This window comes from Emydura macquarii, unplaced genomic scaffold (assembly GCF_026122565.2).
Source record: "Emydura macquarii macquarii isolate MOO-44397 ecotype Brisbane River unplaced genomic scaffold, CSIRO-AGI_Emac_v2 contig_2948, whole genome shotgun sequence".
Taxonomy (NCBI): domain Eukaryota; kingdom Metazoa; phylum Chordata; order Testudines; family Chelidae; genus Emydura; species Emydura macquarii.
The window spans coordinates 4,180,099-4,198,562 of NW_027133085.1; the positions used below are offsets into that span (position 1 = coordinate 4,180,099).

The 18,464-nt window shown below is 36.2% G+C and overlaps 1 protein-coding gene across 3 annotated transcripts in view; it reads left to right on the top strand.

Moving 5' to 3' along the window:
* Positions 1-12,512, top strand: part of BRD9 (bromodomain containing 9) — a 34,929-nt gene extending 22,417 nt beyond the window's left edge. For all 3 annotated transcript variants that reach the window (XM_067569916.1, XM_067569917.1, XM_067569918.1), the window contains exons 10-17: positions 344-439; positions 1,428-1,560; positions 2,774-2,885; positions 5,238-5,276; positions 5,737-5,808; positions 8,547-8,649; positions 9,858-10,025; positions 11,624-12,512. In XM_067569916.1, the coding sequence (XP_067426017.1) occupies positions 344-439; positions 1,428-1,560; positions 2,774-2,885; positions 5,238-5,276; positions 5,737-5,808; positions 8,547-8,649; positions 9,858-10,025; positions 11,624-11,724 (824 nt within the window). In that variant the 3' untranslated portion in view covers positions 11,725-12,512. The remainder of the gene's footprint in view (positions 1-343; positions 440-1,427; positions 1,561-2,773; positions 2,886-5,237; positions 5,277-5,736; positions 5,809-8,546; positions 8,650-9,857; positions 10,026-11,623) is intronic.
* The last annotated feature ends 5,952 nt before the right edge of the window (positions 12,513-18,464 follow it).

Sequence of the window (18,464 nt, forward strand, 5' to 3'; positions counted from 1 at the left end):
ATTTTGCACTTAAAAAAAAAACAAACAATAAAACAAAGCAAACTTCTGGTTGAAAGATTGAAATGTAGCTATATTGAATTGAATGTGTCTGAAAATTAGAACAAGGGCTTGGATTGTTGTGGCTGCACTTAATACATATTATTTAATATTACTTTTTGCTTTTATTGAGCTTTATGGCATCTTCCATCATTTATGACTAGAGAACAATAAGTAATATCCAAAAATGTATTAAGATTATTTCATCTTAATTCTATAAGCAGGAATATATAAAATTTATATTAAGATATTTGAAAAGATCATTAAATGTATAATGTGAATTTTTTATTTAATCCATTTATTATAGAGGAAGAAACTCACCCAGTGGATCTGAGCTCTTTGTCAAGCAAATTATTACCTGGCTTCACTACACTGGGCTTTAAAGATGAACGAAGAAACAAAGGTAAATGTAGAAAGAGAATATCTTAACTTTAGTGTAAATGCTTGATCAAACTATAGAAAGTAAATAATTCCAGATTATTTCTGTCTCCAAATTGCTGGTACATTTAGCAATTTTTAAAAATTACAGTATTTGCATTTGCAACTGAATGCATATGTTAATTATCAGAACAAAAAGCAAACTTAATGAAAACAGCAGTATTAAGATGCCATGCTGATTTCACTATTGTTCAGTTGAATGTAATAGTTGCAGTAGAAAATATTTTTTCTAAGGCAACATACATTTGGATGCTTTCTTGGGGATAAAAAATAATTTCTTTCTGATGATTGGGTAAATTGCATTGCTTGGATAAAATTTACTGATGCTGAAAATATTTTTACTGGTCTGCCAAAATGTTTCGTCTCTGCAAGTCATAAGAGACTGGACTCAACATGTAAGTGTCACTTTATTAAAATTGTGAAGAAGTGGCAGTGGTACAGTGTTTGTTGTTAAAGTTAATTTTGTAATACTTGTCAGTAGTTTTAAGTCTGCCATGATTTGGCAGTTAACTCCTCATAATATTTTGTTTTCTTGCTGAAGTCTGGAATCAAAGCTTTGGTTGTCAAAGAAAAACATAGGTTTCAGTCTAAATTATATTGGAATTAAATTAGCAAAAGAAAGTAAGGTGGTCAACAGAATGTGATTTTTAAGGTATAATATCTCATGAATGGCCAGTCCTGAATATCAATTTTTTATCCCCCAGGATAGCAAGAAATTCCTTGCTTTCTTATAACATAATAGTGATTTCCCAGTGCTTCATAAAAGATCAAACTTTTAAAATAGTCACACTGGTTCTGTGGTCTTGCAAGGCCCTTTTGGCGTTGGTCTAGGACTTGATATAAAAAGTCCTGGAGCTTGGACCAGTGCAACATTCTATACCTTCTGGAAAAAAAACAAAAACAGAACTTATTTTCTTTTACACACAAGCTCTCTTTTTCTCTTTTCATTTTAGTCACATTTCTTACAAGTGCTAGTACAGCTCTTTCGATGCAAAACAATTCTATCTTTCATGATCTGAAATCAGATGAAATGGAACTGCTGTATTCAGCATATGGTGATGAAACTGGGATACAGTGTGCCTTAAGGTAATCATTTCCTTAACAGGGAAATCTAAGCCTGGTTTATTTTTTTGGTGAAAAACAGTGTTTCCTTAGATTAACGGAGATGATATTCCATATTGCTTTTTCACAGCAAATTACAGAGAGGCATAGAAGTGGGAGCCCAGAACTCCTGGATTTCTAATAACTGCTCTAAAATTGGCTTATTGTGCAACTTTGAGCAAATTCTCTCCTTAAATTTTCCCAGGTTTAAAGTGGCAGTATTATTTATTAACCTGCATTACAGGGCTGTTATGAGACCTGCTTACTTAAGGGTTGAGCACATTTTGGAGATGTGATGTGGTAAAGGTTGTTAAAGTTTGTTAGTTTGGGTGCTGAAATAAAAGGCTTTGGGGGAGAGTCAGAGGTATTTCTGTGACTGAAAAATAATGGGGTCTCCGAGTAATTTTTCAATTAACAAATATTTAAAGTTCTAATGAGATTATACTAAAGGTTGGTAAATCTTGTGCAACTGGGAAGAAATGTCTAACATCCAGAGATGAGGGGCAAAATTTCTGAGGCCATGGTGTGAATAAGGATTGGCATATCTATTCTGTGGTGATACATGTGATCTTGCAAAGTAATGGTATAATTCATTAATATAATTAAATATCATTGTTCTTTTTTTCTATTACTAGAAAAGTATTGGAAAAAATAAAGAAAATATTTTCTGAGTCAGTTTTGCATACTTTTTTAATGAAGACAAATGCAAAATATTTAGATCTTGCATGCTACTATGAGACCCATTCAGGTTTCTGATGCTGTTACAGCAAACAACTAGAATTTTTTTTATCTTTGATAAACTCTTATTTCAAGTTTTTTACTGTTTGCATGGGAAGCCAGTGGTGAAGCCATCACTTTCTGGAGGGGAAATCTGCTGCTTTCTATTAAACTGTCAATCCTTTCAAAAGCCATGAGCTTCCGAGTACTTCAATTAATTGGGTTGGTTCAGAAGAACAGTTAGCATTAATTGTAAAGATTTTGCAAGAAAACAAATCAGGATTTTATTAAAGTAAAAAAATGTACAGCCTTAGCTATTGCAAAAGGCTTCTGGATATTAATTGCTTTTTGGAAAAACATGGAAGTTGAAAAGTAATGTTGCAGAGTAACTACACTGGAAATTTAAATTAGATTAGAGCTTAATAAGTGCAACCATTCTGAGTTTCTGATTAAATATCCCTTATATCTTCATTTCTTATAGCTTACAGGAATTTGTGAAAGATTCTGGAAGTTACAGTAAGAAAATAGTAGATGATCTTCTGGATCAGATCACTGGTGGAGATCATTCCAAAACCATTTATCAACTGAAGCAGGTTAGTCCCTATTATGCAGAAATGAAGCTAATCAAACAGTTTAATCAGCATAAGGATGGTCCTATCATCATCCCTAAGCATTCACTTCCAAGCACCATTTAAAGGTTTCTAATTTATCAGAAGAATTTTTAACCATTTTAAACACAAAATATTTTGTCTAAAAAATTTATTCAGTATAATGAACTTTTTGGAAAACCAATTACCATCCTTCATTTTGGGCTCTTTACTACAACGGTTACTAACAATGTCCATTTTTAAGCAACACAAAAAATCTAAAATAAAAAATTTCAACTATCTTCCAAATGCACCATATTGCAAAGATACATATTAAATTTGGAGATCAGTTCTTCCTTTGTGTGCATATAGTATTAGTAGGAAGTAACATTTACACAGCCATGAGAAAACAGTCTAACAAGGTATTGCAAAACTTTTTGTTTCCTGCTATCTACACTGTAAAAACCACTCTGCTTTCAAGAATTACCCATATGGATGCAGTATCCTAAAAGAGAGACACCTTTAGTGTGCAAGCACAGAAGTTTCCAGCAAGAAATCTTCACTGAGATCCTCCTCTCTCCTTCTCCTAGCACTGGATCTGAGATTATCAGCCAAGCGAAGTGAACATTTCCCTATTGGTCTATAATGTGCTAACTTGAACCCAACATCTAATCAATGCCAAAATTTCAGGCAACGTTCTGGGCATCAGTGGGCAGAACCCTGTTGATTTTAGTAAAAACCAGAAGGGGGAAATAGAAGATCATGCAGAGCCCCTGGCATGGGGATAGAAAAATGGGAAGACCCTGTCATGTGCATGGGGAGGACACAGAGAGCCTCCTGGCATGGGGAGTTGCTGGGGGAACAGAGTCCCTGAAATAGAGGGAGGTGGGAAGGTGGCACACAAGGAGCTTATTTGTGGGGAGGGGAGGGATAGAGAAATGTAAGTAGCCTCCTAGTGTATGCAATGAGTTTGGTCTATAAAAGTAATAAAGTGGTGAGACCCTCTACTAAAAAGAGGCTTCAGATACCCTTCAGTTTCTGCCTGGCCACTGAAAACCCCAATTCAGTGTTCTCAATGCTTCCCTTGTCAGTTATTTCTTTCTCTCGCTCTCTCTCCTTCTCCCACCTCTTTTTGTGCTCATTTGGACATTGTTTTTCTCTATAGTGCATATTGTATGAGAGTTTTTCTTAACTAACAAAAACAAATACCACATAATTTTGGTGCTTACACGCTGCCGTTGTGTTTAACAGATAATAAGAACCTGCAAGAGCGGGAATCTATTTAGACAATTCTTAAAGGAGAAAAGCAGTTAGACATGACAGTATTTGTAGTTCTCTCAGGTGAATTGACTATAAGGATCCACACTCCCTGCCCAACTTCCCTACTTCTGAGTCCCAAGTTAAGGATTCTTGAATTAGTGTGTGTGACTGAAGGGCGGTTAGAGCCATGTCACCATTCATTGTCTTGGAACCCAATTGAGAAGGGATTGGGTCAAGTGGCACTACTAGGCGCTATTTGTTAGACACTTCCAAGGTTGCACATAGGGGGTACGTGTTTCCCAAGACTATGGATCCATCTGGGTAGTCCTCTCAAAGAACCATAATTACAATGGTAAATAAACCTTTTCTTGGGCTTAGTGCCAGAGTGGGACATAGGAACCTTTTTGTATATCTTTGTGTTGTCTATTCTAGAAAGCTATTGTGAAAAGTTAGTGTACGTATACACCATGATCTCCAAGAGTGAGGAATGCAAATATTTTTTTAAAATAGCTTCTGAAACAATCTTTTTAAAGTAAAGCTGACCAGAAATGTGGTGTTCATATATAAAAAGAAACTGTTCAATATAAGCCTTTAAAAGTCTTTTTTGAGCTATCAACTTGTACATAAAGTTGAAATGTTATTTCAAATTAAAATTGCTAAACCCTTATTCCTAATGTTCAGTTTTCGTTATAAACACAGTCCAGCTATAGTGGTGTCAGTGCATACAACTTTAATACTACTAAATAGCTTTAAAAATTGTAAAGTAGTTGTAATTATATAGCGCTGTTGTAGCTATGGTGCATTATAAAAGAAAAGTTCTTTCAAGCTTAGAACTACAGAAGTCAGAAGCTGACTTATGGAATAAAATGTAAATACATACAGAAGTGGTATATGAGGAGGAAAAATGGTGTAAAAAATCAATCGTGTAATTAAAATAAATGCAAATAGTAAAGCACCCAGATGCTATGGCATGGGTGTGGAAAAGGTTCGTTAAAACTACATAATCCACAATTTGTGTGAAGGGTTTAGAAATATTTAATCTTGTACACCAAAATACCTGCCTGTGTTGAATATGGTTTTTTACTTTGTACCTTGCAGAGGAGAAACATTCCAGTGAAACCACCTGATGAAGTTAAAGTAAGTTATATTGAGATACAGGTAAAAACTTGTTATTGGAAAAATATATAGTAGGGTCCTGGAACAGTTATTTCCGACCTGTAACTTAGAAAAGAACTTAATGGAACATTCCTGTCCTCCAAAATTCATTCTTTATGGTTTGTTCAGCTGTATATTTACTATATTACAAGCTTGAAAGGCAGAGTGTGTTTTGTGAGGCTATTATACGCCAGTGCTGGTACTACAGTGGCTTACATTTGCCCACTAGTTGTGTGTTTGTTTATGGTGGCTTATTAGAGCAATGGTGAAGCCTGTCAGATTTTTAAAAAATTGCACTTTACAAAGAAATCACAAAATGCTAGAATGTTTTGTGGGGGCACAAATCCTGACCCAGGTGAACTTAACTATTTGATGGACTCCTCAAGAAGTAGAGTGCTAAACTGTAAAGTGTTAACAACTAGTCTGTGATTTGGTGCTTTAGGTTCTGCCAGTTCTCATAAAGGAAGAACACAGATTGCGCAATACTTGTCCAGACTCCTCCAAACAGATTATGGTAAGATCACTCATCGTTTTATAGATTTTATACTGGCAGAAGAGTGTGGGGCTGAGTACTGTATCTACTCCATGCCCTACACATGTTTATGTTTAGGGGATTGAAATGTATTATGTAGATTGCATTCTAGATATTTGTAAATAAGAAAATCCAAACCCCTTCTTTGAGAGAGAATTTTGATTGGCTTTACTTCAATCACATCTTGCAGATCTGCCTTTACTTTAATTCAGCATCCGAAATTGCTATAAAAAGAATGCAATACATAACGTTCAGACTTACCTCATACTTATATAATTTAAATTCCATAAGCACAAATTTTACATTAAATAAAGATTGGAATCTTTGAGTTGAAAGATTGTTGGTCTTCACACTTTAATCTTTATGCTCTACCACTGATTAACATCGTTTCATCCCCATCTAGCAATGAAAACATATACATATTTTAGTTTTCATACTTGTGAATTTTTTTTTAATTTCTTATAGAAATACTGAATATGGTTGGTGGATTAGAGAACATAGTCTTTACCAAATAAAGGCAATATGAACATAAACTCCAAATCTTGGATTTGACACACGACCCTCAGCTGAAAAGTGTGCTGAACTTTTAATGTATTAATTTGCATTGTAAATTTTCTGAAGTACATAGGAGGTTATATAGGATATCTCACAAATTCTCTCAAAACCCTGTTAATATCTGTGGCACTTTTTGATTGATTGCACTATGTATGAGAGAATCAGACATGGACTTCACTATGTATATATGGGCAATCCGAAAATACGATCATCCCACCTTTGGAAGAAGGAGTCCAGTACCTTCTGTGAGGTCCAGGTGTTGCAGCTGTTTTGTGCCCAGAACTCCACTTGGCCCACAGAGAATCAGGCTTTAGAACCAGGCATTAGACTCTGTACTTACCCTGTTCTGACAGTGTGGGTTGTGCATGGGCTGCAGTAAAGTGGGAACTGTGAACTGGTTTAGCTTTTGAAAATTGAGAAAGAACAGTCAAAAAAGGAGGATGCTACCATGATTAATGGACCCAAAATTGCAGTAATGTATTTCTTAGTTTCTAGTAGTCCATGTAATTCTTTGTGTTTTCCAAACACATGCCTCAGTGTATTTTCCTTTTTTTAAAAATCAGTGTTTGCAGTCCAACACTCATGACCAGCCACCAGACACGTGCTAGCTGTGCTTGAAGCTAAGCTGTGCTTGAAGCATGCTAAAAAATATACAGTATGGCTGTATTCGGATGGCTAGCCTAAGCTGCTGCTTGTCCGGTGGCTGGTCATGACAATTGGACTGCAAACACTGATTTTTTTAAAAAAAGGAAAACATTGCCACACTGCTATTGGTAGTACACATGTCTGTCAACCCATGCTGGGAAGCACGTTCCCAGCTGCAGTGTAGACAAATCCATGGTGACAGCAGATATGTATTGCTGTATTCCTTGACAGTCAGCATTGAAGGATATTGCTAAGGATTTCATTTGAGGATAGTAGAAATGATGATTCTGTAATCAATTTTAGAATGTATTCTCTGAATAGGTCTGTACTTGTCATCACTCAAGACAATTCATACGAGTGCTACCTGTTTTGTTAGATTTACAAAATTAATGTTGAAGTGCCTGCCTTCAAATGCTGTATGCCATGATTCCCTTGGTAGGTGAAATGTGCACTCTCAGAGCTTTCTGGATAGCAGCATCCATTGGGGTCACACTCCTTTTCCTTGCATCTCCCTTCTGAGGATGAGGAAGGGGCACAGGCACACATGGCTGATCTACTGTATACAGTGTCATAAAGATAAGGTTCTGGTGGCTTACACCCCAAGTTCTTAGCTAAAGTAGTTTCTAAGTCAGTCAATCTGACTAGTATTTTTTACTAGGGTTCATTTATTACTAGGGCAGGCTAGTCTGCATTCTGTGAATGTTAAAAGAGAGCTTTTAATTACTGTTTGAATAGGACTAAGCTATTCAGTAGGACTCTTAGGTTGTTCATGGCACACAGGGATAATAGAAAGTGGCAGTCAGTTTCCACTAAAAGATTGTCCAAGTGGATGTAGATTATATGCATATTTTCTCTTGTTATGAATGCAGGGATTCCAATGCAGTTGAGCCTCAACAATGGCCTCAACAGTGTGTCTGAGAAACATTTGTTGTGAGATACAAAACTGCTACCTGGAAGAGGTCTGTTTGTGCCGTTACACAGCATTAGTACCTGAATTTAGTTTCTAGATCAGAATCTGAATTTGAGAGAGCAGTCCTACAATAATTCTTCAATTGGGATTTCTCATACCAACCTTTACTGGGTTTAGTGACTACGTGTTAATCACTTAGAGTGGGGATCCTTGCATGCAGTACTTAATGAAGAAAAAACTATCACCTTCAATAGTAACTTCAATTCTTTGGAATGATTGATTGCCTGGAACCACAGTCCCTGCCCTTCTTTCCCTATTATTTTGTAGTGTTGTGACAGATTATTTATTTAATGGAAGGGACAAGTTGGTGGTTGAGGCTGCACTCTTGGGATATCCTCAGGTGAAGGAGGCATGGCAACACAAAGGAGGTGTGGCCAGACCAGGCTGATCATGTCGAAAGTTCCATGCTCATGCAGTGGTGCACACTTCTAGAGTGAGGATCCATGCAAGCAGTCACCTTAAAGAACCACAGTTGCTGTGATAACTAATCATTATTATGGTCTATAGTTAATTTGAGTCTTTTCCTTCTCTCTGCTGTATTTTTAATCAGGTTGGAGAATCAATTGGAGACAGTAACACTTCTGTTTTGGATTTTTTGTCTGTGAAGCCATATTCAGATGTGTCGCTCGATATTTCCATGTTAAGTTCACTGGGTAAGTGATCTAATACCATTGTCGTTTAAGTGACCTACAGTGGTTGAGCTTACCAATTAGCTGGGGTAACACCATGGTTTGCTGAAGTGTTTAAGAAGTTTTAAAAATTTGCCAGGTCTACATAGACAAGGTCTTGATCTCAGACAGGAGATTCACCTAGCCTTGATCTTTCTTTTGTTTGGACATTTCTTCACGCCACGCTGGCCCAGCTTCTTTTTTTATTGTACTTTTTCAAATAAAATATACATACATAAACAAGTTAGAAGGTTTTGGTTATTATAGATTCATGCTGACTTGAGTTCAGGAATAAATAGAGGACTTGCACATCATAGCTTTGTAGTTTAAAAATATTTTAAGCTCATGCAGGGAAGTTGCATAGGGTGTAGGGATGTAATTCGCATGCCTCACAGCCATTCATTTCTAAGTGCCACAGAAAAGTAAAAACGAACAAGGTATATTACTGTCAACTACAGTTGAAATGTTTTCAAAGAATGACAGTAGAATCTCTTCCAATGTATCATTGTCACTGAAAAAAATTATCATTTTAAGGGTCTGTTAAATAAATATATGAGAAGATTCCCTGTGTTTGATAACTAAAACTGGGAATAAAGCTGCAGAAGGCCAGAAAAATAAACTGAATGCTTTCTTGCAGACTTTTGCCAATTTTTCTATAGAAGATGTAGCCTTTAGAAAACCAATAACACTTTCTGATTATGACTGCTCCACAGATTTTAAATGGGTTTTCTTGCAGTTTAACATACAGTTATGTCAGAATTTTAGTGTATTTGTTGCATAACTGAAACAAGTGAAGATTTTTGTCTCTTAAAGCCTCTGGATGTTTATCTTGCTATTAATTGCAGTATTCCTAGAGTACTTACCGACTGTACAGAGATTTTGGTGTGTCACATTTCTCATTTTAGGGGAAGTTGTCAGTCACTGGTGTCAGTGCAGTTTTACTAGAAGCAAGTGAGTTCATTTTTTCCTATCGAATGTGAACAGGAATCTTTTTGAAACCCCCAAATAATAATAGAACACCAGTTGCTTTATATTTTCAACAGGTTCAGAGTATGTGACTTTATTTAGCTTTATTGTAAAAATGCATTTAATTTGGGAAATGGTTCTGTTCTTAAAAATTAACTTTTTCTAACCATTCGTTTGGGAATATGCCTTAATCTGTATCTGTTTTCATTTTTATTTGCTGTCCCTAGGGAAAGTGAAGAAGGAGCTTGATCATGAAGATAATCATTTACATTTGGATGAGACAACTAAACTATTGCAGGACCTTCATGAGGCTCAAACTGACAGAGTGGGGTCCAGGCCTTCATCCAACCTTAGCTCCCTCTCCAACACCTCTGAAAGAGATCAGCATCATCTGGGTAACGTTAACTGTACCTCAGCCCTTGCAACATCACTATTCTAATTTAAATTTCCTAACTTTAGGACAAAAGAGTATCCCTCACACAAAATGTATGTTCTAATTATCTAAATTTCTATTTGAAGATTACTTGGATAAAACACTGTGTGCAGACTGCTATAACTGTTTTTAATTCTAAAATGGCTATGTATGTATCTGAATACTTAAAGACTTACTATTAACCTATGGACTCCTGAGGGTTAAAAACAGTTAACTAACTCTGCTTACTCAAGTTTCAGATTCAGCATGAATGGAACAACCTATAAATTAAACTGATGTTTCAATAACATTCACAGTACACCCCTCAGTTTTATGTCTTTAAAAATGGTATGGCTTAGATTATTTTTACATTGCTAACGGACTGTGCTGAAATGAAGCAGACGAAAGATTGCAATTAAAATACTACCTGAATCCAAGCAAAACTTTTTATTGTCTGTTGAACCTGTGTTGTTCACAAATGCAACATATTGACTCTCTCACAGAAACTTAACTTTTATGATAGCATGGATAGTATTAAAATATATGACGTTTTCATTAAATGCATAGGTTTAGAAATGAAATGGAAGGGAGTTATTATTAATGAATGAGGTACATTAATCAAATCACCATCAGACAAAGCAAAATGCTTTGTATGTAAAACAGAGAATCTGATTGGATGTAATGAAGTAAAATAATCAAACCTAACTAATACACATCAGTTTTCAAAATCCTTAGATTAAAAACAAACAAAAATCAGACTTGGCAAGACATTAACATAATCTTATAAAATTGATGAGTGCTAACTATTTAAATAACTTGGTTACATCAAGTGCTAAATAATCAGATCTGATGTTTACTTTCTCAATAAAACAAGGATAATCTTAAATGTATGACAGATCACCACCATCATCTCCACTGCAAATCATCATATTTTATGTACTATTTTTAATTTTTCTTCCTTTTTTGTGATGTTTTATCAAATACATGTCATAATCCCCCCCCCCCCCCCCGCATCATTTCTTATTGCCTCTGCTAGCAACAAAATAAGCATAAGCCAGACAATTGTTCATTTCAGTTACATGTCCCTCTACTGAGTTAAGCATTATTCCATAGGAAATCCACTTATGGTGGGTCCCTGTAATAACCTCCCCATTCTTAGTTTTAAAGGTTGAGTGGGTAAGATAGAACCATATACTGATACAGCATTTTAATAATTTTCTGAAGTTTTATTTAATAGAGGACAAGGAACCTCTGGATAATTTTAATTACATTTAACATCATTTTAGCAATTTAGAGTAATAGAACAGAGGCAATTTTTTCAAAAGCATCTAAATTCTAATTTCACAAGTTATTAAGGAGCCTATCGTCCCATTGACTTTTTGATGTGACTTATGCTTTTAAGAGACTAAAATCACTTTTTAAAATAGGAGTTAGGTTATTATATCACTTAGGTACTTCTGAAAATATTGCCATAGGCGAAGGCAGGAAATAATATATTAAATACCAATGCTGTTTTATGTTTATAAAGCCCATCTTCTATATTTTTCTGTCTTATTAAATGTTTTTTTTCTTCTTCTACAGGAAGCCCTTCTCATCTAAGTGTAGGAGAACAACAAGACATGGTGCATGACCCCTATGAATTTCTTCAATCTCCTGAACCTGCAAATACCACCAGTAATTAATCTGACATGTACAATATTTGATTTTTTTTTTTTGTTTTAATTGTGTAACATTTTATAGTTTTTGTCAAATGGCAGAAACCTCAATTTTGTCCTCTTTTGTGAGGATAGCTGTATAATAATGCCATGCACATCTGTAAAATTTGCCTAACTAGTATATCATGTTTTCAACACCACACCAAATACTGTCTTCATTTTTTTTTAAATATAGTGGTGAATAAGAATCTCAATAGGAAAAACATAAATTGTGTTTATAAAACCACATTAGATAAGTAGGATTTGTGCAGTCCTTTATATAGAACATCCTCAAGAAGGAATATTTATTTTTCAGCAATGACAACTTCCTGAATTGTGATCATTTTCATGTTCCCACTCCCCTTCCATCCTGTACAGTAGAGATAGGCTATGTTGCTCTGTGTCTTAAAATATTGTTTAACACCCCCAAAAACTCTTAATCTGGAAACTAAAAAGGCACTATGTAGCTGTCATATCAAACAGTTCACTATAGGAGTTCTGCCCTGTGACTAATGGAGATAAATGTATTGTGATCCCTTTTATCCATGGACAGGAAGGGAACCAAATACCTAAAAAAAAAAAAAATGTTTAAATGTAATATGTATATTTTACTTGAATTCAGGTATACTGGACAAAAAGGTATGCTTCTATGTAATTAAGTTTTTATAATTCAGCACTGAGGTCAGGTTTTTTAACATTGATATTATGTGTAAACTAGATGAATGTTATGCATTTACAATATTGTGTAAATATTAACTTAATAAAAGTCAATACAAAATCAACTTTTTTGAAGTTTGCCGATATCTTGCTATTGCCAAGAGACAAGTTGCTTGCTTGCTTGCTTGCTAAACCTGAGATATCCTAAGTTGGTGGTTTGCATAACGCTATTGATATAAAGTGCACATGACCTTCTACATGACCATATTAACGAAGTTTAGTTGCACACAATACTGGTTGGGAACACTTTGAAAACAGTCAAACTTGGTAGACATTTAGGATCAGGGAGCAAAGTTCTTGGGGTTTCTCAGTGGTGGACTTACGCAAGTGTAGTCTTGACTTTGAGTCTCATGTTTATGGATGTTTGTAACTAAACTTTACATTTGTACATTACATTTAATCTTGAAGACACTTTAAAGCTTTAAACATTTTGGAGACAATAGTATCTCCATACTTGTAACTAGCTTAAAAGTTCTATTTGACTTACCTGACTTTTTTTTACATTGAAGCAGTCCATCTGAATTCTTCTGTGCTCCTCTTCAACAGTTTTAGAGACAGTTTGGTGGTAAAGGGATGAGTTTGAAATATCAGAGGTATTTCACATTTTGAAAATGAACATTTTTTTTAACATCTCAAAAATAGGTTGGCCTAGTGTAATTATCCCAAGGCAAGCTATGTTTTGACCCCTCACTCTCTCTTCCTGTGGGCACTCTTCCAAGTGCCAGGCCCAGCACCTGCATTTTTCTGAATGGAATTCTGCCATTCACCCTGCTTTTAGTTTCGGTCTGAGTTACAGCACCCCTGTTTACTAACTCTTTTTTCAACTCATCCAACTGGGCGTGGTCCCTGCTGTAGACTTCCCTTAAGGAACTGTAAACAGTAGGTAAACATAATGACACTGAACAACTCCTTCAAAACAAAGTGTTATCTGTTTATCCATGTGAACATGGCCATCAGAGAGAAAAGGATAAAAATAACAAGTCTTCACACAAAAAGCCTGTTGTTTTTTTAATTAAAGCTTAGGCATTTCCCTCAAGGTTTAAGTAGGTGTCACTTATCCCAGGTACCCTGCTGCTTCAAGAGACTAGAGTTGTCGTCTTTTTTGAGTACATGAGTCTGTGGAAATCAAATGTCCATGTGCTCTGTGTGGTACAACAAGAGGGTGGATCTGGGAAGAGCTCTTTAGTAGCAGCAAGGGAGAGGAAGATAGCCACCAAATTAATTCATGTGAGTTACTGAGAAAGGGTCCCTTGCCCTTTCCCTGTCTACCAGTTACAGAAAAACAGGGATAAATGAGAAAGGGTCCCTCGCCCTTCCCTGTCTACAGGTAATAGGGATAAATGAGAATATTAACTTTTCCTGTGCTATGTGCAATCAGTTATCAAATATAAAAGAGAGGACTATATTGTATAGAAAGCAAATTTTCACCTCCTATTTCTTCCTTCCCATTCTTTTCTCATTCCTGGTTTCTAAACACCACTCTTTCTATATACATGTCATTTTATTCTTTGTGTGTATATAGATGCATACCTATTCAGATGCATTGTTCTGAAAGCTTAGAACAATTTAAAGTCTACAAAATAGCAATTGTACAAATAGAGAAAGCACCTAAGCTTTCTATTAAGTGCACAAAATGCATAGCCTATGATTTGTAATATCTGCTGTGGACACTGTCTAAGGCAGACTGAATTGACTGTAGTTGCAGTTTGTATCAAAACAATGTGAGATACTATCACAGCATTTAAAGACACTCTTATCTTCACCACCAATGCAAGTATTTGCCCAGGATTTGAACCTCCCAAACCTCAAACACACCCACATGGACAAGCAAATAACTGGACTGCTCTTTGTTCCTTGTTGAAAAAAATTTGTAAATTTATGCATGAAGTTACTTTAAAAAAAAACGGTGCCATAACATTCAGACCTGGCATTCTGTCTGGGATCTGAACCATTCACCTTTCATGTATGTCACATGCAGAATTAACTGCTATTCCTGAATAATTCCATGTGTGGACACCCTTATTCTGGAATAAGAATGCCTTGTTTCTGTTTAGTATAACCCACTTTCAAAGTGAATAACTTCCTGTGTAAACAAACCCTAAGTCAGAGTTAAATCCCTAAGTTAACAAGCCACTTAAAGGTTGTTTCTTGGCTTTTTGTGGGAAGGAGTTTGCTTATCAGGCATGAGAAATTCTCAAAAACCGGATATTTTAGCTTTTGCAACAACCGCTTGGACTCTTCTGAGGTTTCTCTTATAGAAAGCCAGAATGTAGACCAAGAAGTGAAGTGCTTTGTTTCTCATTAAAGGGAATTTGAGAATTATATGAGATACCATTTTAGACTTTGAAAGACAGTCTCCTTTGAACAGCCACTGTCAACGCTTGTTACGATTTTAAGCCACATTACTGCACCCCCAAAACAAATTCCTACCCCTGAACTACCACACAACTCAGTGTGTGTTTTCCTGAAAGGGAATTTCAAGTGCTCTGCGATGGAGAAGAGATGCCAAAATTTTACCAGAGGTTTACAACAACAGAATGTTCAGGATTTCACTTTTCTTTTTAAAGCGATCCAGTCAGTGTAAAAAGTAGTCTATTTCAAGCCAAGATCAAAGTAGTTTGAGGTAGTGCACTTGCCCCTCAATCCCCCTACTAATTTTTGTACTTTTATGAGCATATTTTTCATTTGCAACTTTTTAAAATTAGGAAAAGGTAAACTGCAAAAACAGTAACTTTCTCTATTTTTTTAGTTAGAATAGATTTAGGTAAATATTTTCAGCTGACTTTAAACTGATTAAGTCCCTTTAAAGAAAGGATGCCTTCATAATTATTAGTGGTGCTGCCAGTATGCTTGGCATTGAACAAAACATGGTTCTTATCCAAAGTAGCCTGCATCTTAATAGACAATACAGTTAAGACTCACATTAGAAGATACTCTAGTCTCAAAACAGTGCAGATAATCCTTTATTAAATTATGGCATTGATTAAATTAAATATTTTTCAATTGTAGTCTCTACCATTTACCTATAAAAGTTGGTGCAGAAGTACAGCAAAAACTTGCATGCTATTAAAATTATTGAAGTTATGCTATAAAAAAGCCTTTTGATAGCTTATAAAGCTATATGGAAAAGTCAAGATTGCATCTGCAACACAAATTTCATTTTGGTTTTAAAAATACTTTACAGATGTTGCAATATGGTTGTAATACGCTGCAGTCTGTTGAAACTAAAATGAAGATTTTAAATAAAGGCGGACTATAGAGACAATTATTGCATCTGGTTTAGGTTTAAGATATGGTTCCAGGCTGACTCGGGGTTAGGGCTATTAGTGAACTTGTGATTTAAGTGAAGAGAAACTAATTCACATCATGTAATAACATTTTAATACCCAGTTTGTAAATCCAGTCAGTCAGTAATCCTGCCATATAAAAATTAATAATAAATTTCTCCACCATCTGGCCTACTTTTCAGAGGCTGAAATCGTTCTCTGAAGTAGCTGTGTTTGCTCATTCTATTTATTACCTTTACATATGACAGATTTAGGATCTGAACCAGGCCTTCTTTCTCTAGTAATAGCTAAACATTCTATATCACACACAAGTTTGAGTCCCAGAAGTCTGATAGTTATAACTCTAATTGTTAGACTTGAAAAGCCACATTTTCAAAAAGGAAGGTTCAAGGTCTGTATGTAATTTGCATACTTACAGAAAGAATTACTGACTACATATGCAAACTGGGTGAGTAGGTATTAAGCTATTTGAAAAATGTACAAGAAAAATGTAAGACTGCTTTTGAATATAAATATTTTTTTAAGCTGGTATAAAGATTTGTATAAAATAATGTGTACATTATAGTGCTACATTCCTCACTGACATTATTAGTATTAGATAGAGAACATAAAGGCAATCACTTCTATACATTAACTCTCAAAGCACAGAACACAAAAATCAAAGCAAGTACAGTACTTGCAGCTCTACCACCTTGTGCTGTGATCCTGTCAGATCTCACAAACTAAACAACATTATGCCAGGTCAGATCACCAAGGAAAACTTGGTAGCAGCAGGAATTAGTAATGGTAATTCAGCAGATGGCAATCTTTTCTAGTCAATACTGAAATCAATGGTCTTCTGCAGACAGAATGCTGCAGGACTGGACCTTTCATAGACAAGGAAAAACATGAGGAAGAGAGATGCAGTACACAAGCAAAACAATCTGCGTGATGGCAAGTATACACGTCAGTTCCAGTACTTTTATGAATATTTAATTTAACTATCCTTTCCTGTTAGTTGACAGTGTTTGTACCACATTTTTAAAGACAATAATTAGCTGCTGGCAGGAGAAATCTTAGGACTGATCTACACAAGAGAATTGCTCTAGTTTAACTAAAGGTATCATTTTTCAACCCAATGTATTTGAACTGGTTCAAATCTCTGTGTGGGCACTTATTTTGGATTATTTTAAATCAGGAATTAGTTTAAGAAGCTAAACCCACATAAGTGTGTTTATAGAGGGGTTTGCACCAGTTTAACTAAACTAGTTTAAATATCACACATTTAGTTAAAACAGCATTTTTTTTGTGTAGACAAGGCTTTATTCATATGTTCTGGTCCCTCCTGACACTGAAGGTTTGAACCCTGCCTAGCTAGTAAAAGGTGAGAACATTTTAAGGGTGCTCTTCTGTCCTTGAAAAGAAAATGAGAAAAAGAAATGAGAGATTTATTTACTGGTGAAAGCAGGCAACATATAAACACAAATAAGTTGCAGTCTATGTTTCCAAAAGATGACAGAGATGCAGTAATCTGTCAGCATGGAATGTCTTTTAGGGTTAAGCCAGGTTGACCCTGGAGATCTCCTTTTGTTTCCTAGCTCCAGCCTTGGGAAATTCCAAACAGCAAAAGATGAATTTTCACATCAGCTATCTTTATTTCCTTCTTCCAGAATTCATGCTGATGGGATGAGCTTCCTTACATGTAGTATCTTCATGGGTGTGAGAGGGCCATTAGCTCAGTGTTTGTATCAAGATGCTTCACAGCAGCCCACTTAGTTTTGATGATCCTTTTTGACAGAGGAGACCCATAACCCTTGATAGTCGGGGGGCACAATTTAAAGATTCAGGGGGGCACATGACTCCCCCACGTGTCACCTCTCATCCCTTTCCCACTCCCCCTGCACCTCCCACGTCCACTTCAAGCCAGCACCACCTTGCCTCCACTCCCCTCACAGCTCCTTCCCCATTTACTTCTCCCATCACCTCCCTGCTGAGGGGGTGGCATGGATCAGAGCGGGCTCCAGACACCTACTGCTGAGTAGGTAACTGCAGTTGTGGGCAAGGAAGGGATGGGACTCAGAGGGCTTCCCCATGCCCCCTTTGGCAGAACTGTGCTGTCAGCCCTGTCTCTCTTTCTTGCTCCAGGCACTTCCTAGTGGGGCTCAGCGGGAGAACTATGTGCTGGTGCCTTTCCCAGGATTGTCCCTCTCAGCCCGACTCCCACCCTGTCAGAAATTGGGGAGGGGGGCCCCCTCCTGCCTGGGTTCACAAGTTCAGAGCAGGCATTTTTACAGTTGTAAAGAAAAACGTACATATTACTTGATAGCCTGGGACACAGACATTACAAGTTAGATTAATGCATGCAGCAACTTGCAAGTATTTCATAGTCTAAACACTACACACATCCTTACAAGCCTAAAATCTATCTTGAACAATATTAGCATAGAGGTGAGCTGGTCTGGTTTCTAGCTATGAAGGTGTCAGTGCTCAGCTGATGCCTGCAGCCTTAGAAAGAGTTGGCACCTGGCCTACCAGCGTCACAGGTAATATAGATTCAAAAATCCAAAATGGATGTTGGAGGATAACAGAAAACAAAAAATAAATACAGAAAAATACTGTCAGCAAAACTATAGCTAGACTGGACTACAACATATTATACAAAAAGTCCACAAAAGCAATCACTTCTCTGCACAGCAGAAAGGCATTTGGCCCAGAGAATGGGTGATGGGTATCTTCTTCAGTATT